At 40.4% G+C, this 21,801-nt stretch overlaps 1 protein-coding gene across 4 annotated transcripts in view; it reads right to left on the reverse strand.

The window, feature by feature from the left end:
• The window catches only part of LOC149078011 (uncharacterized), a 99,094-nt gene that overhangs the window by 13,188 nt on the left and 64,105 nt on the right, over nt 1-21,801 (reverse strand). For all 4 annotated transcript variants that reach the window (XM_089241566.1, XM_089241568.1, XM_089241567.1 and 1 more), the window contains one exon: nt 478-649. In XM_089241566.1, the coding sequence (XP_089097692.1) occupies nt 478-649 (172 nt within the window). The remainder of the gene's footprint in view (nt 1-477; nt 650-21,801) is intronic.

Consider the following 21,801-nt stretch of genomic DNA (forward strand, 5'->3'; position numbering starts at 1 on the left):
TAAATGCTTAGTCACCCAGGGCAAGCGCACGTTTTTATGCCCCCTTGTAATGTTCAAGGACAGGTTTCAGAATGGAATTGGTGCCCCCTCTGGTCCAGCGTCTGGGGCACAAGACCCGCCTGCTCCCCCCTAGTTGCGGCCCTGTTGATCTGTTCCATGAATATACCAGAAAATCAATTCACATGAGTAGAAATGCAACTCACAAATATGCTGGCCTTAGTTTAAACAAACTGATTTTTAGTTCAAGAATCACAACGATGAAGTATATCATCAAGTAACATGATAGTATATCATGTTAATACTATTCATGTCATAGGTCACTCCTCAAAGACTGCCCCCATTCAGACATTGGAGATCTGAGATAACAATGTTAAGGCTGTATCGTCCAGAATTAAAGTAATAGTTTTGGTTCAAGGAACATTATTATGACTTTTGAATTAAAAAACAATAAAAGAGAGAGAATAAAGTGAAACTGACATTGAGCGATTCCCTGAGTGACTTCAGTTCTGAATCAATGTTCTTTTCTGCGATATCCCTTTGTCTTTGTTGAAGTTCTAGCCTCTTCGACAGAGTATATGTATCAGTCTTGAAAGCCAGGGATAACTTCGCGAATTGCTCCTCTACGTCGGGTTCATTCAGATTCTTTTGACTGTAAAGAACAAAATAAAAAAGTGAGATTACATTAATTACTACATATAAATTGGATACTTTCCACTAAATATCCGTTTTACTTGGTGGAAAGTGTTCGTTTTATAGCGGAATACTACATCCATTGGACTTTTTGCAACTATTAATTATTGTTGTTACTAATTGTTAATTATGACAATAAAAACGAAATCGTTAATTAATAATGTCACGCGGGGATGGCGGGATCATCATTTGATAATTTTTGTTGCACCACTGTCATTTTCTGCATACAAGGAATAATTAAACAGGGACCCAGGGCCATCTTAAGAGCATCATGGGCCCCCGGGCCAAGTGGTTTTTCTGAGGCCCTGCCTGGTAAATGCTAGAAAATTCCAACCAGATCTAATTTTTGTGAGGCCCCCTGTTCTCTAGAGGTGCCCGGGTGGGCCCATGCGTTAACACTGCAGGGACCTACAATTTGTTGATCTTTTGGTCTTTCTTTTTCAACGGTCTTTTTTTTTAATACTGACCGAGAGGTTTGTGCGCTAACTCCTCGGAGTGGGTCTCCCTGCGGTAGGGGCGGTGCGATCTTGTGTGAATCAGTATAAAAATAATCTCTACAGTGAGAGCTGTGGCCGCGGCGGAGCCCACATACCCCCGTCTCGAAGCGTTCGCAGTTGGGGGACGACCCTCGAAACCCCTCCGACTAGTAGTGCGACGATGATAGTACATGTCTTTTAAAGGGTTGATATTAAAGCGTGATAATATACGATCAGTTAATTATTAATTAATAAATGCCAGGAACTAATATGTTGGATGATTGATTCATTAAACACGGGTTTTTATTGTTCGGAGTGAATTATTAATTATAGTGGTTAGTTAATTTTAGTTAATCTTTCAGTTATTAAATTATAATTATTAAATAATTGTAATTAGTGGACTTCTTATTAAGTTGTAGTTAAATATCGTCACCCTCATGCCGGAAGAATGAATGTGCAATGTCCTTGGACAAAAAAAGAACGTGGGAAAGGACGTTTAAATGTTTACTCTACCCATGTTGGAAGTTATTTTGCTAAAATGTAAAATGTTTTGTAACATGCGTTTCAATACGGGATACACATTCACGTTTTAGTTAAAACTTAAATAGGAAAAATAAGGTATCCAACCAGCTGATAAAAAAAAGAGGGGAGGGGGGAATTTGCACATTCATGCATCTGGCATGCGGGGGACAATATATTAATTTTAAAAAGGGATGGAATCAATTGCACACTTTAGTTCGGATAACATCTACTATAAAGCAGACACACTTCGCACTTGAAATACACAGCAGGTGCAAAGTATTCGAATTATCGTTCCATACCCAAATTTAAAGTATTAGAATTTAAGTGTACTTAATATTATACCCATTAGGGACAAAAAATGAATCGAGGGCCATCATTGAAGCAATTTTTGTCGTCAATTAAAAAGCAATAATTTCAACATTAATAAAAAAAAAGTACTACAAGACTGGGCTATCGTATAATGACAAAATTATAAGTCACCCCCAGCTTAATTTTTAGTAAGAGAAAAATAGAAATACTCTCTTACCTGTATATAATTAACCTAGCCCAGTTGAATAATTTTTCTAGAGTTTTCTAATATACTATTAAAGGGTGATTACTAGGTTGGTACAAAAGGACGTAAGTCAAGTCAAAGGGTGATTAATAAACCACGGATTTTCAACTTAGGATGGGTGGAAAGATGGAGAGCGTCCAAATCATTGTCCATAAGAAATAAAGAACCAAGCCCTCATCACCTACCCATGACCCAGAAAGTACTCTGTGGTGCCCCTGACCAGAAGATAAAAAAGCACAGCGAGTACTGGTAATTATAAGGCGATAGACACTGAATTATTTCAAGCCCTAATGCTGATCGGGGTTTTTTTTTCTCTCTCCTCTGAAGGCCGAACAGGCTTTTTAAAGCGGTTTCACTATTTCTCTTTTGTAATTTGAAATAATTAATTTTGTGACAGTAAAGGTTTCGATTTTGAAGGCGTTTCTGCAAAAAGTAGGCGCTGAAGTCGGGTTAAGCTGAGTGATCGATCGTTATCTACTACAGATCGTCTCAACCGATGACAGGAAAAAAAAACAACTCTGTGTGTCCTTTAGCACGTTGATGCATCTAATTTGAGACTTCTTGCAAGATTAAAACTTGGCGAGCGTCTCCCCTTCGCTGCTCTGTAGGCAGGGCCTGTTCCTTGCATGGTCAAACGGGGCACGTGATGAGGGCCCCGATTTTGCAGCGTAGGCAGAGGCCCCCTCTTGTCTCAAACAAATCTATCTGTAAAGGGGCCCCGAAAATTGATATTTGCCCAAGACCAAACTTATGAGAAACAGGCCCTGTCTTTAGGCACCTCATCTTAGCTTCTAAAAGCTCAGGGCTCCCCTCCCTTCACTGTTAAAATTTGCACGTGCCTACCCTGGGATGAGAAAACTCCGCAAGCAGCTAAAATGCTGCTAAAAAGTGCATGTGCCTACATTGGGCTGACTTCAAAAACCGGCGCGAACCTCCCTTTCATTGCTTCATAAACATCTCATCTCAGCTTCTAAAATCGTTAAAACAAACCCCCCAAAATTGCAGAATTTGGTTAGTTCCCTTGGTCTAAAAAAGCCAGTACTGTCAGAGATAAGAAGAGATCCTCCTGGATGCTTTCTAGGAAAAACTCCCGAGCTGGAAAAACTCACACGTACTCATCCTAGCTTCTGAAATCTGAAAACGCTCCTATCCTTTCACTGCTAAACTTGCATGTGCCAATCCTGGGAGAAAAAATTCACACACACATCTCATTTCAGCTGCTAAAACTCGCAAAACAACTCACCTTAACAGCTAAAACCTGCTAATTTCAGAATTTCAGCAAAGCCGAGACATTTGCATGTGTCTACCTTTGGCTACTAAAAATGTGCACAATCTACTCAAAGCTGCTAAAATTTGCGAGTATAAAGGTCCCATAATACTGGAATTTAAACGCACCTAACCCGAACTCCCAAAACTTACAGATGACAATGCACTTCTCCCAGAGCATTCAAAATTTGCATACTCCTCCCCAAATCGCATTATTATTAAAGAATGCTTAAAAAAAGTACTACCTAGTACGCAATTTTTGAAAATTCGGTATTCTCGCATGCGCTAGTGAGGAATTAGCTTTTGGACCAAGTTCATTGGCGTACGCAAAGAGGAGTGGGGTTAACCCCTCCCTTGAGCCAAGATTATAGTGTTATTTTGCAGGAAAAAACGTAACACCGCCACCCCCAGAAGGAAAAAAAATCTGACCTCCCCCCCCCTCGAGAAAATTATGCGCACGCCTGTGACCAAGTTCACCTATTTGCACCGGAAGAGGAATATGAGAGCTTTAAGTATCCCTCAACTCCGAGAGACGCTCTTATACAGTACGTAAAAATCCGTTTTCTTACCGATACGTGGTGATATGGGCCAGGTAGAAAATTTTGAGGGAGAGAAAAAATGCCAATAGGAACTAAAACATCTCTGACTCTAGCATTGTTTCCCAAACTTTTTGTTCCATCGTACTCTTCATCAAAAACAAAAAAAAATACCCCTCGCCCCCAACTCAAACAAACCCATAGGATCTTACATTATTCCTGCAGCTTCTACCGCCCCCCCCCCCCGAAGTTCATTTCATCGCCCACTGGGGGGTTGATATTGCCCAGTTCGGAAAACACTGAACTACAGTCGAGGGGAGCCCCCTTAGGCCACCCAGCAACCAAGAGGAAAGAAAGAGTATAATAGATACTAGCGACGAAAACAATTGTATTTTTTCTTTCGACACCGCACATACTACTCGAGATGCGAAGAGAAGGAGAGAAAAAAACCACTCAACAAGATGCGCGACGTGAACACACCTGTTTGTTTTCACCTCGATCTGCTGGTTTTCGCTATCCCCAGCTGATTGGTCCGGTTCTCCCTTTTTTTTCTTTCCCTCTTCTGCGGAGGGATCATCATCACACCCTTACATTTCAGAACCCCTCTGGTCATTTTCTCTATTTTCCTCCTCTTATGTGAGGACATCTCTTCCTCCACCCATATGCATTTTTTTCCTGGTCGCAATTCTTAAAACTCGTACCTCTTCGGTTCACTATGAGCGCAGCCTTAAGCTCAATTTGTGCAAGGAACCCTCTCAATTCGAATTCTGGTCTTCGTGATAAGGGAAACCACGAAAAATCGGGAACCATCAAAAAAATACCCGCTGCACTGTGATCTGTTCAAAGTAGTGATTCATTCTAGAAATTGCAAATCACTATTTAAATATGTGAAAAAAAAAAACTCGAAACACCAAAAAATAAACAAGTCGAGATTTTCTGGAATAACGTAGTTATTATTTTCGGAATTAGTTTCACGACGCGAGAAAAACATGTTGTCAAACATGCACCGAATAATGATATGTTTTCAGTTCCATCAATAATAGAGGAATGTCAAAGAGAGGGAGGTGAAATTATTATAAAAGTAATGAGAAAACGTCTAACGTCGCCATCAATGACAGGCAGGTAGTAGTAAACACTGCAATGTTATTCCATAGTCCACACATCTGTGATTATCTCTTGCAGTGAGAGAATGTCAGGCTGCGAGAATTATTGCCCCCGAGATAGTGTTTTTATGGGAAGTTTCGCACGTTGCGACACGAAATAAAAATTGCGAAGATAAACACAGTTTCGTCTCGGTATCGACACCAATAACACAAATGTCCTCGAACCAGAATTTTACAATATTCTCTTCAAATAGGGGGAAAAAAACAGTTCCAAACCTGTGGTACGTGTAATTCCCGTGGGGTGTGTGACGAACCATTCAAGGGCACGCGAATCGTCACACAGGGCAACAATGTGAGTCATTTCGAGGCACGCGAATAATTCTATACAGGTCTTCCGATAACCCGGGTAACTAGACTGGGGCACTGCCCGAGTTCCGGGCCAAATGCCCCTCCACAAAAATACACTTCTTTTGCATAATACTTTCAAAGGGCCCCCATGAAAAAGTCTGCCCCGGGGGCTCCGAGAAGGCACGCTATGGCCCTGCCGATAACTCTCCACAAACAAAAACTCAAACCGCGTTTTCAGATCACTCACCAAAGACAACAATGCGGATCGTCTTCAGATCACTCACCAAAGACAACAATGCGGATCGTCTTTAGATTATTCACTGCAGGCAGCAATGCCGACCGTCTTTCGATCATTCTGCACAGGCAGCAGTGAGAAGATCGTCTTGAGATCATTCACCGTAGGCAACAATACAGACCGTCTTCTGACATTCTGCACAGGCAACAGTGAGAAGATCGTCTTGAGATCATTCACCGTAGGCAACAATACAGACCGTCTTCTGACATTCTGCACAGGCAACAGTGAGAAGATCGTCTTGAGATCATTCACCGTAGGCAACAATACAGACCGTCTTCTGACATTCTGCACAGGCAACAGTGAGAAGATCGTCTTGAGATCATTCACCGTAGGCAACAATACAGACAGTCTTCTGACCATTCCTCACATGCAGCAATGCGGGTCGTCAGCTAATCTTTCGCCACAGGCAACAGTGCAGACCGTTTTCTGGTATTTCTCTGTACAACAATTATAGTCGGAGACAGACCGGAAAGTCTATGGGGGGGAAGGCATGATGATGATAATGATGCCAATTCATATACGCACATATACATTAGATCAGTTGGCTCCGCCTCTGACGCTAAGTGGCAGTGGACCCCTGCCGTATTTCTTCCCATCACAACAATGTAGACACTTTTCTCATCTTTTTCCACACGAAACAATGCAGACCACCTTCTGATCGTTCTGCACAGGAAACAGTGCAGACCGTCTGCTGACAACTATACAGATATAACAATGAATTTATATTAATTTACACAGTAATTTTTCTTTATTAGCCCAACAATCCAAGCAATAAAAATTCTAAACAAGCGTTCATTTGGTAGCAGTGAAACCTCTCGAAGGATATTATGTTGGGAAATGACACTGGTCATGCATTAAAAAGTCATAGTTACATAATACAACCAAGACATTATCTAAAACCTAGATAACGGTACTTTTCGGATTCAGCGTTTCAGTAAAATGAAAGGGTAGGCTTATACACAAAACAGCAGCTAAACCAGACATGACACATCAACAATAGAATATAAAAAACAAAAAGTAGAGAAGAAAAATTACAATCTATGTCCAGAGACAGAACTGCAAGATATGAACGCACCATCATCATAGTTGCTCGGAATTATGACAACAATATGGTTCTCAACCTTTTTTGACTCGCTCAGCCCTTTTTGGTAAAAAATTTCTATGGTGGAGCCCCGTAGGTCTTGTTTTATTTATTTAACAAAGATAATGATTTATTTTTATTATTTAAAAGTATTTATATATTTTTTTTCAAATTTACTGGTTTTTTTTTTATTTTCCTGGAGCGGCCACGGAGCACTGGTTGAGAAACACTGCGATAGAACGTGGGAAAACCGATTATCAAATAGATCACAAAATTCAGTGAGCACCGCGTGTATAGTCCAGGGCATCGAAATAGGGGGGACGGGACGGTAAACTCACTAAACTCCACCCCCCCCTTTTTTTGCAGTTATGGCTCACCAATTACAAGATACTGATTCGTAACAAAAAGACATGACTCAATGAGGAGTAGCTGTCGATTGCTAATATGCGTCAACAGTAAAAACACATACATTATCGTTCGCAACCTGAATCGAAAAACCAAAATACACTTTCTATGCAAATGGCAGGGAATTTCAGACACGTGCCGAGATAAAAAGGGAACCGGTTCCAATGACTGCAACCGGCTCGTGTTAACGGATTTCTATGCATACCAGTTTTCATAAAAAAAACGATTAAACTGAGGTCTGGCAATTATATCAATTTTTACCTTCCCAACATCTCACGGCACACCAAGGGCGTAGCGAGGGAGGGGGGGACTTTAGGGTCTGGTCCCCACCCCCGAAATTTGAGAAAATGACCGAAAAAAAGGGAAAAAGACGGCCAAATCTATTGTTCTATCACTTTAGTCTCCCCCGAACGAAATTTCTGGCTACGCCCCTGCGGCATACACACACACAAAACTCATAGCTAAGATTCTGCTGCACAATGAGAGGTACGTTTTTATGGGCAACACACAGTATGCGCATATTATTTATATTACTGTAAATTAGGAGTCGGGCTGTTGAATAGTCTTTAGTTGTTAACTAGGAGAAGGCTTTTCAATTGCTTCTTTATGAGGATTTGAAGGAAGCGACTAGGAATAGAGGCTGAAGGTCCAATCCGCACTTTCTCGTGGTGCAGCCGGTAAGTAGCCATGTTTGGCCGGAAGAAGCCAACACGTGGTGAACGGACGTAGATGGGCTGACAGACTTGGAAGTCTGGGGGCAAGGTCATTATTGCTGGGGGGGGGGGGGCGCACGATGATGTCAATTCACATATACATATATATACATTAGCTCAGTCGACTCCACCTTTGATGCTGGGGGGGGGGGGCACCCATGCATCTCCGCCCATGCGCACTGGTCAGCGTGGAAAACTATGGACAAAAATCCCTCTAGAAACAATCATGAACTCTGTGAATAAAACAAAGCTCTCAGTCCCTCTTAAAATTTAGACCTTCATACATCAGTGAATTGAAAATAGTTGATGACGACATTAGGAGTTGCCCAATTCTTTGGGTTTCACCTCATTGAGCGAAAAAAAAAATCTATTTTGGATCACAAATTTGGAAACTAAACGATATCACTTTGGTATCAAATTTACTATTATTAGTCAAAAAAAAAAAAAAAAAAAAAAAAAGCAAGCACAATGCTCTGTACCTGCCACACATTGCGGCAAAAGACACCTGAAACATATTTAAAAATAGTGTCAAAATATAAGTAAAATATTCAGTTATGTAAGTTTCGAACTGCTTGCTGGACCGCATATGGCCAATACCTTCTAAAGCAGAAAGCTTGCTCTAGAAGGTGTTGATATGGCCCTGGACACCCTTGCTGGAAAGATCCCATTTTTATGCAGCACATTTGCTTCAATCTCCGACGCGCACCCCGAATGGAAATCGCAGAACTATACGATCCATGTTAGCGGAGACTACGCAAACCGCTTGACTACTTAATGGAGAAGTGTTGCCATCTCTCTCTCTAGAAGTCAGAGGCAGAAACCTGAATTTTTGCGATTTATGCAAGTACTATCGTCCTGAAGGGGTTGCTAACTCAATGCGCTTTTATGGCCACGAAACAAGAACGAACATGAAATTCTCGTTAACACCACCAGTGGCGTCTTGCTGCACTCACAAGCCAAACATGAGAACCTCATCGAATCATTGCAAATTATTTTATTGACACACACAAATAAAATGTTTAATTCAAGGGACATTAAAAGTGCTTGAGCTCTAGGACTCAGAACCTGCTAAGATTGCTCCTAACCCCTGAAATTCACATCCACCTTGACATGCACACAATGTCAAGGTGGATAGCTGAAAGTGACTATGGTATCTGGTAGTACGTATTGGAATTGGAAAAAAAGTAGTCACACAAATTTGACACACTTAGCGAAGCCTAAATTTCCAGTGTAAAATAAGGTAAATTTCACTGTGAATCAAAAAGAGAAATCTGTATACCCTCTTACCTACTGACCTATTAGGGGCCATTCAAGTATTACGTAAGCAGATTTCCAGCCATTTTTGACCCCCCCCCCCTTGTCAGCAAAAGTCAGCAAAACAGCTGACCCCTCCCCGTCAGCAAAATTTCGTCAACGGCATAGAATATTTCATATCTTCAAAAGGGATGGTTGATGACGTAAGCAACCTTCAAACCCCCCTCCCCCCTTGTCATCAAAAGTCAGCAAATCCTTAACCCCCGATGCTGACGTAATACTTGAATGACCCCTTATACTGTCTTTGCCTTTCTATTTATTTTTCTTCCCTTCCTTCTTTTTTTCTTTCCCCTTCTTCCTCTTTTAAACGTACGGTTAGATTAGGACAAGGTTACCAGATTCACCACCGAATCGTCAAACAGTGGCCATCAAAATTTGTTGCCAAAAGCTTGTAAGCGAAGGGGTTAAGGGTTTTTTCGATTGGGTTCGGGACCCGAAAACAACGAGACTCCTTTGTTTGTCGACACGCAAAATAAAACTGATAGCGAATTACTAAATGAGTCATACAACAGTCAATCCTCGGTTTACGATCATCTCGGTTCGTAAACAATTTAGTTAGCGAACTACGAAAAATTATTCGGTTCACGAACACACGAAAAGGACAATCTCGAGTGAAGAATGTTTGAAAAATCTGTGATCACGTGGTTTTATTTATTTTTTTTTTGAAAGAAGAGTTAATTTGATTTCACTTTTTGCATAATGTTTACGCCACCGAATACGACTCCTGTTATCCACTGTGTGATACATTGCAGGCCGTTTCGAACTTCAAGAAGCAGCTCTACATCAGAACTTTTTTCAAAAGCAAAAAAAAATGCTTCGAAATATTTTTTTGGCATAAAACCAACTCTCTCAATAACTTCTAAAATTACATTATTTTTTACATTCTACATTGGATATTGCAAAGTGCGTATTGCATTTGCTATCATTGACAAAGCCTTAGCAGGAAATTTTTTTTTTCCGAACTATGAATTTAGCTTGGAGGATACTGTGGCAAGATTGTGTTGCGGGCAAAGATTTTCAGGGCTTTGACCAAGGCCGTAAACTACGATTTTTCCGCCTAGGGCGAACATGATTCAGCCGCCCCCCACTTTTTTTTTATTAACGTGATCATCACGCATTCCCAAGAGATCTTTACAATCTGTCCAGGGAATTTGTTAGTTTGTTAATAGACGTGAATACCCGAACCGGGATTCGAACCCAGACCTGCAGTCAGAAGCTATAGCTCCCTAACCACTTTCAAATTCGATAATTCTATAACGGTGTTCTTTGTCCCCACCACCTAAAACTGCCGCCCTCTAAATTTTGCAGCCCGGAGCAATCCCCCCTCCCGCCCCCTCTACTTCCGGCCCTGGCTTTGACACTGGGATTATTATAAATGATATTAATGAAAACAGACATGCCCTAGAGCAGCGGTTCTCAACCAGCGCTCCACTTTCATACTGTGGTTACTTTTTCAATGACTTATTATTTTAATTATTTTCACTAGTTTCACATTAGGGGGCCATTCAAGTATTACGTAAGCAGATTTTCAGCCATTTTTGCCCCCCCCCCTCTTGTCAGCAAAAGTCAGCAAAACATTGAAACCCCCCCCCCCCCAGCAAAATTTCGTCGCAGCTTAGAATATTTCATACCTTCAAAAAGGGATGGTTGTGACGTAAGCAACATTCAAACCCCCCCTTCTCCCCTTGTCCTCCAAAGTCAGCAAATCCGAAACCACTCCCACCCCTCGATGCTGTCGTAATACTTGAATGACCCCTTATGCACAGGAGCGGCTGCAAAAACTCACACGAGAAAACTTCGGAGGTACCGGGAACGGATTAATTCACTTTACATCGATTCTCATGAGAAAAATTGTTTCGGTTTACGAACAATCCGGATTACGAACGGACTTCATGAGCGAATTAAGTTTGTAAACCGAGGGTTGACCGTATACTGATTCATCTGTGAGAGCGGAAGGAGCTGAATACAACACTCGGAGAAAAGAAAACCAAAAAAAAAAAAAAGAGAAAAGAACGGCCAAGAGAGCAAGCCAGAAATGTCACCAAAAGTGAAGAGGCTGATCGCCCTCACATACAGAGCACTAAAACCTAATCAGTCACACAAAAATAAACCGGGTTATGGGAGAGACATTCGAAAGGACTGACTGAATCGCCAGCGGGATGTATGTATGTATGGCTCGCGGCCGTCTTATTCAGCCACTCATTCGAACAGAACTGGCAGGTACCAGAAGTAACCGGGTCATCACGACTCGTTTAATTACTATTTAATAGTTCGGAATGATGAACCAGACACCGAAAGAGAAAAAAAAAACCGATTTTTGTTTTTTGGCTTTTCTTTTTCGTACTCCAGTGACGCCGTTTGGATTCGAGAAGATGAAACACATTAGTCAACAGCTTAACGGATGTCCTTACCCGTAATCATATCAAAAGAAAGTCAAGGACATTCCTTTTTTTTTTTACATGTATATATACATACAGAGTTATTTACACTCTTAATTGAAACAATTGAAACTCTGTTCACGACTTTTCAGCTGAATATGTATGTACAAACATTACATACACGGCTTTTGCCTGTGAATAGGATGCATTTAAATACAGTCGAATCCCGTTATAACGAACTCCAAGGGACCGGAGAAATCACTTCGTTATAATGAAATTTCGTTATAAAGGAATTCCAGGTCTCTGCATTTTTCCTATGTAAACTTATTTGGAGGATTAGGAAAGTGTTCGTTAAAACGAGAATTTCGCTATAACGGTATTCGTTAAAACGGGATTCGAATGTAGAATATCTTTAAAAAAAATGCCGTGAAGAGCCGTTTGCATAAATAAAATTCCAAATCACAACGCAATTTTTATGCAAACAGTGATTGAGCATCCAAATGACGCGTCGTTTTGTTTTCGAATTCGCAGAAGGGGACGCAATCGCGCGAACTGCAAATATCCTAAAGGTGTCACTGAATAACTAAGTTCCTAGAAACAAATTTGGACTGGTAAAGCTACTCTTTAGACACTGAGCATTGTAATGCATGTATTAAAATTAGCTAATCGATGAAAAGAAACAATGAAAAGAAAATTGCTTATTGGGGGAGCTACTCATTATCGGCAGCAACGGTTTTGAACAGCAATTTCACATTGCTCTGGATACAAGAGTAGTATTTGAACCGTACTTCTACGACAACCATGGTTTTCGGACATTGTTCAGTGGATGCACGAGTAGTGCACATTGGAAAGCAATTTTACGACGACGAAAGGCGCGTTTCTACAACAACGATGGGTTTGAAAGGTGCATTTTCCTATAACAATAATGGTTTTGAAAGGTATATTTCTACGACAACGATGGTTTTGGAAGGCGCATTTCTACATCAACACGGACTCTTTTCGAACAGCATTTTCACAACACAATAGCAGTTTCTGAACAAAACGTTCTAGATAGAGAGAAGCACAAACACCGGCGCGTGGGCCGTAGGGTGTTCCATCCGGCTCATGCCAGCAAAATACCCATCTCGCAAATTTGGCCCGTAGGCAAGCATTGCACTATAGAAGTTTGATAAAAGATCTTTTTCAAAACTTAACCAATAAGTCTATTGGTTGCATTTGCTCGAATGTAATCGGATACGCTTATTGGTTGCATTTTTCAAGTTTTATCAAAGAACTCTTACAAAACTTTTGTACTGTAATCCCGGCTTTAGACTGCAAAAGTACTCTAGACGAGAAAACAATCAGTTTATTCCGACTGTCAGAAATGCTTCGACGACACCAATGTTACTTGGAAAACGCTCTAGAATCAGTAGCAACAACGTTCAAACCAAAATTCGTTTCATAATTTTTACTACGTTTCTTTTCATTTTCAGAAACGGTGTAACAATTATTCAGGTAGTTATTTAAAAAAAGCACTTGCTATTTAAAAAAAGAATCCGATAGAGCCAACGAAACAAGTTCATTCAGCACTTTGAAATCCCTGAACCAAACACGAATCGTCCTAAATGTGATTAGTACCGCTGCCATTCTTAGTAATGTGATTATATATCTTTTCCCAACCCCGGTGTGTTCGTTAAATCCATTAAAAAGACGATTTTTTCTTTCAAAACGAGAGAGAGAGAGAGATGGCGATTTTTTACAATTGACAAACGCTCACAATTAATATGAACGCAAACCAATGTATGCGATTTTTTTTACGCACACCCAGAGCTAGCTGCCCTTAGGGGACCGTTCAATTATTACGTCAGCAAATTTTTAGCCATTTTTGACCCCCCCCCCCCTCCTCCACTTATCAAAAGTCAGCAAAACTTTGACCCTCCCCTTGTCAGCAAAATTTCGTCAGCACTGCCTCCTAACGCATACTGGTGGGATCAGAAACGTACGCGGGAGGGGGCATAGGGGTACGTGCGCCCCCCCCCCAGACGGAAAAAAATATTCTCATCCAAAAAGGAATTTTTTTAAATTGAAATTTCGAAAGAAAATACCTTTCTTTGTTATTATAATCAATATGCTATTACAATTTCTGTTAATTTCAGTGCTATTTGAAGGCTAAGAACTCTAAATTACTCTAAGAAATTCATTGCGCCGCGGACGAAATGTGGCCTTGAAGGTTATCGGATGTGGCTTGCTCCCTCAAACCTAATTTTGCAAAAATGGACTAAGCGGCACATTTACAAATCGCTGGCACAATTCCAGAGCATTTAAGTGGCCCGCAGCACATTTTCAGATCACTGAAGTAGGCCTCAAAGATCGTTTTCACATTCAAAGATCACTTAAGTAACCCGCGACACTCTTCCAGAACACTTTACGATCCGCGGCACATTTAGAGATCCCTTGAGTGACATGTGGCACAGTTTTAGAGCACTTAAGCGGCCCCCAGTGCGGTTCTACATATCGCTCAAGTTACCCGCGGAAAATTCTCAAATTACTTAAGTGATCCGTGGCATAATTATGGATCACTTTGAGTGATGCGTGGCATTAGTTCCAGAGCACTTAAGCAGCCCGCACTTTTCAACACATTGCCAGAGCACTTGAAGGATCCGTGAAACATTTAGAGATCACTAAAGTGGCTCTGTAGGGGACTTATCAATAGGGAGAATGTCAGTTCAGGTGACCAATAACAATCGAAAGATTTTTTTCGTTTTTGGCGCCCCGAATAAGATGCTATTAAGGATATTTCATCTTCCTAAAGCCGGGTTTTCCTAGGAGCTGGTTTCCTGTGCCACGCGCAACGTGATTCACCCAGCGCGATACGCCGCCCACTCACTAATAAGAAAAGCAGCACGACTGTTTTCCTACAGAGCGCAATACGCCTCACGACAGCGCATTACGTCGGGCGTGATTTGCAGACTGCAGGAGTCAAATGCGTCGTGCGCCGCGGTTTTGCCGATATTCCCTTCACTCTTGTGTGTCATCTTTCCCTTCCCTTCAAACCGGAGCATGCAGACGACAGAGTAGCTGATGCCAAAGCCATATACTTTACATAGCCGCCGTGATCTGATGCGCCTCGCTAGGAAAACACAAACGCGTAGCGTGATTATGTAACTCGTTTCTGTCGGCGCGAAATAGTCTAATTCGGTTCACGCTGCGCAACAAACCTATTCCTAGGAAAACCCGGCTTAAAGGGTGAGTGATGACGTAAGCATCATCCAACCCCCCCCCCCTCCCCCGTCATCGAAACTCAGCAAATCGGAAACCCTCTCCCCCCCATCGATGATGACGCCGGATGGGGTCCGACCCGGGCCCCGCACTTACGGTAATAGAAGTGAAAAAAAGTTACATAGGCCTACATCAAATACATTTTTTTATAGAAAACAAGGTGTCTGAACTTCAATTGATTTGATTCTGGAATTATTTCCCTTATTTATTCAATTTTAGGATTTTTCCTTTTAATAATTCTAGGTTTTCTCTCATCAATTCTGGTATTTTCTTTCATCATCGATTCTGAATTTTTACTGGTGATGGAACTATACCTTTGAATTACTTCTCATTTCTAATTCATCAACTCTAAATTTCCATTACTTCTCAAATCATTAGATTCTAATTTTTTTTCATCAATTTTGAAATTATCTGTCAATTTAAAATTTTCTTTATAGTTCTGAATTCTCATCGATTCAAAATTTTCATTAATTTTTGTGTTAATTTACATCTAATTGTGTCTACTTTCATTTTTGAGTGGATATTTTATAGCATTCCTGAAAATTCTGTTATAACTAGGGTTATCACCCGTCCTCCTTTTTGATGTCATTTCTGGCGTCCTCCTATGTTTCGGAAAATTCGCTTTTTTCAGGTTTCCGGAATTATTTTCCTTTTTTCTGGGGAAATTTCTTTCCTCCACTTTGAAATATATATATTTCTTCATTGATATGACTGTTTGTGTTTTTTTTCCCCACTCATTAACAAATAACAGTCGAAATTCTAAGATTTTTTTGTCTTGGCTTTTTTTTAGTGATTCTGTTTTAGAGTTGCGAAAAATTGTGTTGTGGACGGTTTCATATTGGTCGGAATAGAGGCGGCATCTATTGGGAAAATTGGGATAAGTGACGTCACTAAGGATGCGTGCGCAGACGTCCTCCTTTCTCAGTCTCCGAATATGGTAACCATATAGTTATAATGCGTGTGTGTGTGTGTGTGTGTGTGTGTGTGTGTGTGTGTGGATCTTTCGATGCCAATTTCCCTCCCACCACAAAATATTTAAAATCGGGGTCGATTTTACTGGTTTACCAGTGACCACTAGACTTGGGACGAATATTCGGTCCTTTGGGGCCGTTCAAGTATTACGTAAGCAAATTTTTAGTCATTTTTGATCCCCTCCCCCCTTTTCAGCAAAAGTCAGCAAAACGCTGACTCCCCCCCCCCCATGTCAGCAAAATTTCGTCATCAGCTCTGCCCCTCTGAATCCAACTCATATTTTCATAAAGGGTGGTGGATGACGTAAGCATTATCCAAACCCCCCCCCCGTCATCAAAAGTCAGCAAACCGGAAACCCCTCTTCCCCCCCCCCACATCGATGATGACGTAATACTTGAACGGCCCTTTTTGCCGAATAATGCTTAGGTATTCTGCCGAATGTCTGTAAATCTAAGCACAACAACTGACTGTACCCTTATGAAATTGGTGTGTCCACCAGTATGGATCCTCCCTCGATGGATTTATTTTTTGTTTGATTTATATGTTTTGAATGACAATAAAATTGAAACCAATTTCAAAAAATTATATTAAAAAAATTGGAGAATTTTTTCCATAAATTAAAAAATTATTGATTATATTTTACGCGTGTGTCCCTTTCAGTGAAAGACGTTATGTCGTTAGTCAGTCGACGTTGTGGGTAAATTTTTAGGATAAGGAAAACATGAAATTGAAAATACAATCCTATTGTAATAAGGTGGAAGTGAGCATGAATTCAGGTTCACTAACTGAAGGATGTACCTAGAGAATACATGTATTGAGCTACTGAAAGGGGCAAAGAACACCTAAAGAGGAAAAATAAGAAAATAAGTCGATTTTACGATGCGTGTGGGGGGGGGGGGGGGGCGGGAGATATGATTGAAGTGTATTTCGAGGAATTGTGTTACACGAGGAATTTTTATTAAAATTATTTAAAACATTTTTATGGCACAAAATATGGGTAAATTTTGGCGATTTTTTGGCGAAGTTAAAATTCAAGAAAAAAAATAACCATAACCAACGATCAAAACCCTAAAAAAAGCTCGTGTTAAAGTATATGACACCATAGTGCTGAGAGAGAGAGAGAGAGAGAGAGAGACAAAGTTTCAAGACATCTGAATGAGTGGTGTCCGAAAAAATGTTCCTTATCTAACAAAAAAAAAAAACTTAGTTTTGAGAAAAACGCATTTTAGTGAAAAACATGCATAGCACGTGCAATGCCTGCCAGCAGTTTGTATTGAAATATTTAAAAAGTATTTTTAGTACAGGTAGAACAAAAACTTGAACCCAGACGCAGAAAATTTCACAGTATTGAAAAATTGGAGAAAATGTGTTTTTTGGAAAATTTGCGTGCACCAACCGCCTCTTAAGAAGAAATACGATAAACATATTGGGATAAATCGAGAAGCTATTCATACTTAGACACCCATATTTTTTTATGGGCAGTATATTTATAGTTTATCGTAATTATTGGTTTTTTATTGCCCTTATCGGGTTGCTGTATTTTGATATAGTTTAGATATTTATTCGACATCCGTGTTTTTTATGGGCATCTTTTTTTTCAGCTACCTCGTTGGACATTTTGTCTGTTGTGGCCTTTGTGCTACAGTCAAATCTCGTTATAACGAACTCGAAGAGACCGGAGAAATTCCTTCGTTACAACGAAGTGTCGATATAAAGGAATTCCAGGTTTTTGTGCATTGTTCCTATGAAAACGAACGTATCTAGGGGATTAGAAAAGTGTTCGTTAAAAAGAAATTTTCCGCTATAACGGTATCCGTTAAAACGGGATTCGACTGTATTAGTTGAGAGTAGATAATAGTTAACATTTTCTTAGTTGTAAAATTGTAACGAGTGTTGAAAAAAAAAATTGATTCTATAAGTAATATTAAAATACAATGTACATCATCGTTAAATTTGATTGTCAGTATCGTGGCAATAAAAATCTTTCAATTACCAGTTTCTTCAACATCAATTTATAATGCAGTCGAATCCCGTTCTAACGAATACCGTTGCAGTGAAAAAAATCTCGCTTTAACGAACACTTTTCCTAATCCACCAGATAAGTTTACATGGGAACAATGCAAAAACCTGGAATTCCTTTATAACGAAATTTCGTTATAACGAAGTGATTTCTCCGTTCTCTCGGTTGTATAAGTAATAAATTACACAATTAAAATTCAATATCAATCATTTGATAATAATTCCATTTCCAATATTAACTATTTACTAATAATTCTATTTCCAATTAAAAACACCAATTTCATTCATAATTTTGATGAATTTTAAGAAAATTGATATTCGGCCAAATCACTATTCGTCCCATCCCTAGCTGATCAATAATACTTTTTGCACAATTAAAAAAAAGATTGCGCCTCTCACCTGCTTTCATATAATTGGTTTTTTGCCTGCCGATGCGTGTGTATGTTTTCAATACAAATTAATAATTGAGCTCATTTTCAAAAAAGGAACATTTCCACTTTTTTTTCCCGAAACGAAATGCACTTTTTAACGGTTCATGAATCTGGGATAAGCTCCGTCAGATTATGCAACCGGAACTATTCAAACGGGAATATTTTTGGAAGAAATTACAATGTATAAAGTTAGTCGTTTCTATCCAAAGGGAACATATCTTTTCTCACATACACTTCAGTATTTTTCATCTCTCGATAACGGACACCCATGGGGTACCGAAAATTTTGTCCGCTAACGAGCAGTGTCCGTTAATGGATAGTAAGATACATCGAGTGCCGTCGATGTAATTTAAAACTGTGTCTGTCAGTTGGCAGTGTCCGTTATAGGAGGTTCCAGTGTACATTGATCGTGTTTCTTATGTTAATGACGAGAGGACAATAAGGGTACCTTCCTGGGCTAGTAAAAGCCTTCCAAAATTGACATCTGACGTAGAAATTTCCAATTTTTCAGACTTGAGCAGCTCAAATTTTAATCAAAAAAAAGGTAACATTTCCATTAATTTTTCTTTCAAAAACGGAGCATTTCCAAAATTCAAATGATGTTAACTCCCTTGAAAAAAATTTCAATGATCAAGAAACATTATATTCAAATGCTCCTCTACCATTCCTACATGCTACGTGTTTGGCTATTTTCTACTTCTTTTAAAAGCAAACGTGTTCTCTGGAGGAATACGTTTTTCACTTCTTCTGTAAATTTAGCAAAAGTGGAAATGTTCCTTTTTGAAAATAAGCTCCTCAAATGTTGAACAGATCTTAAGCCAAATTTTGAGTTTCTACACTATCTATAGCACGGTGTTGACTATCTTATTGAAAAGTGGAGGCTTGCTTACCCCTAGACATGCGTAGGTAAAAATATACCCACTAAAAATACGTGCTACTTGAATCAGTAGCGTGCTTATCCGCGTAGACCAGCCTCCTTCAACCTGTTCTTTTTCTTTCTTCCTTTCAAACCGAGCACGCCTCAGGTCTACCGCCATGGGCAATTTACTACCGACCGAGTTGTGCCGGAAGTGTAAGTGTATGTACCTAACAGTCCGAGTGCGTATCTAGTGTTGTGTCAAATTTTTCAGCGCTGCCATCTATATTTCCATCTTCAACCTGTCTATATAACACATCTTTAACCTGTAGCTCACGAGCACCAACAGTGCTCAGTGCTCATGCCCCATTTCGTGCCCGCGAGGACTTGATGAACGCTTCAATTAAACACCCTGTAAAAATTGCATTCAATAACGATTATGTAGATTTCGGACATACATGCGTTGCGTACATGCTTAACCCGATGACCCGCGGCCAAATGTGGTCCTCGGAGTTATCTGATGTAGCCCGCGACCACATGCCTAATTTTCTAGAAATTAACTTAGAGGCACATTGCCAGATCACATTTGAGGGAGTCGTGGCGTATTTACAGACCACTTAAGTGACCCGTGATGCAGTTCTATATCATTACTAAGTTACCCACGGCACAGTTCCAGATTACTGAAGTGATTTGCGACATATTAACATATCACTAAAGTGACGTTTGGCACATTTCCAGAGCACTTAGTCGCCCGCGACGCATTCACAGGTCACTTGTATAAGCGATCTGTAAATGCCCGTGACATGTTTTCAAACCAAGTGGCGCAATCTTCTAAAGACTTCATTTTTTTTTTTTTAACCGAGCACAACTCAGGTCTATCGCCATGGGCAATTTACTACCTAGTGAGTTGTGCCGGAAGTGTAACTATGTGTGTACCTAACGGTCTGAACGCGTATGTAGTGTTGTGTTTGACTTTTCAGTGCTGCCATCTATACTGCAGAAGTGAAGTGAGTGATGTGTTATGATTGAATTACATTTGTACTGTTTGTAGGTCTGGTGCTCTCTGTGGCGAGACTTTTTGAAGGGGAGATCGGCTCGCATTCGCGCCTTGAAGTTGGGAACCACAGAAAACCAACTTCAGCCGACCACCACTATGGCAACGGTTGGGTTTGAACCCGGGTCCTCGCGGCGCGAGTCCGTCACTATGACCACTCGGCCACCACAGCGGCTCTTCTAAAGACTGAGCACCCTCCCCGTAAAGGGTGCTCTTCATCTGATGATGAGCAAAAGCAATGGTCGCAACTCGAGAAAGTTTGATGACCCTTGGCGTAGACCTACTGACCCCTAAAAATACGTGTAACTTGAAATGAATTAAGGCTTGCTCACCCCATAGAAATGCAGAGGCCTGGTTAACCCTTGAAATGCGTAGGACTCCCTCTCTCTCTAATCCCTAGAAATACGTATAAGATCCCCAGAAAATGCGTTTTATAAGGAGGCTTGCGTATTTCCGAAAATGAGACGGAACACGTATCAAGAGCTGTAATCAAATTTTTGTACTTTTTTTTAATTGCTTTACTCGTTCCTTCCACCATTGCCGATTATTTTTTGCGTAGCCCTGAATATTCTGTCACGTACCCTTAAAGCGCGTATACATTAGTGAGCCCCAACACGTAACGTTGGAACCCCTTGGAGCGGTTCTAATCCGTTTTCGTGGGTCTGATTTCCAAAACGAATCATCAACGCTAACTGCTTTGTGCTCGTTGAAAAAAAAACCGAATCCCGATGGTTCGGTTCGAATTCGAACAGCTCAAAAAATGATTTTTTGAGAACCACTGCCTTAGGAAGCGCACGACTCAAAGGTTGTGAATCATTCCCATACACCAGTGGTTCTCCAACTTTTGTCGACCGCAGCTCCCTTGGTCTGGTCAACGTCTTTCCGCAGCTCCTTACAGTAGTCTAACGAGGAAAGAAAGCAATAATCTTCAAAGTTCCGAACCGGCACATATCAATGTCAACAACTCATCACGATGCCCCTGAAAATGGTTTGCGACGCCCCTAAGATCCGTGACTCAGAATTTGAGAACCACTGCCATAGAAAATTTTAATTTATATGGGATTGGGTTAATTTCATCAGAAAGAAGACATAACGGCAGAGTTTTGCGCTGTTCTTACCCAGTGCAGTCGACGGTTGGATTTCATTGACCAATTTTTCGTGATGAATGCAACTAACCCTCTTCCGTTTGAATTTAGAAAATAATATAGCGAAGCAGGGCCGCCCTTACAACAAGACGCGAGGCCATGGGCGTCACAACAACTTCGGTGCACCAGAAATATTTAGAACCCCCCTCCCCTTTTTTGTCCCGATTTTATATATTTTGAGTGTAGGGGGGGGGGGAGAGAATCGGCACCTATTATTTCATAATAAACAGAAATGCTGAGAAATATCCATACAAAAAATTTTAAGCACACAATTCTATTGCGTAAATTAACACAAACGTTCATGAAAATTCAGCATTAAAGGTAATTTTAAAGTAATGAGAGAAATAATTCTCCGGAAATAAATGAAAATTTTAGATTTTATTTAA

This window comes from Pholcus phalangioides, unplaced genomic scaffold (assembly GCF_987345545.1).
Source record: "Pholcus phalangioides strain wild (caught in Gottingen) unplaced genomic scaffold, Ppha-v1.0 ptg000014l_1, whole genome shotgun sequence".
Classification (NCBI taxonomy): domain Eukaryota; kingdom Metazoa; phylum Arthropoda; class Arachnida; order Araneae; family Pholcidae; genus Pholcus; species Pholcus phalangioides.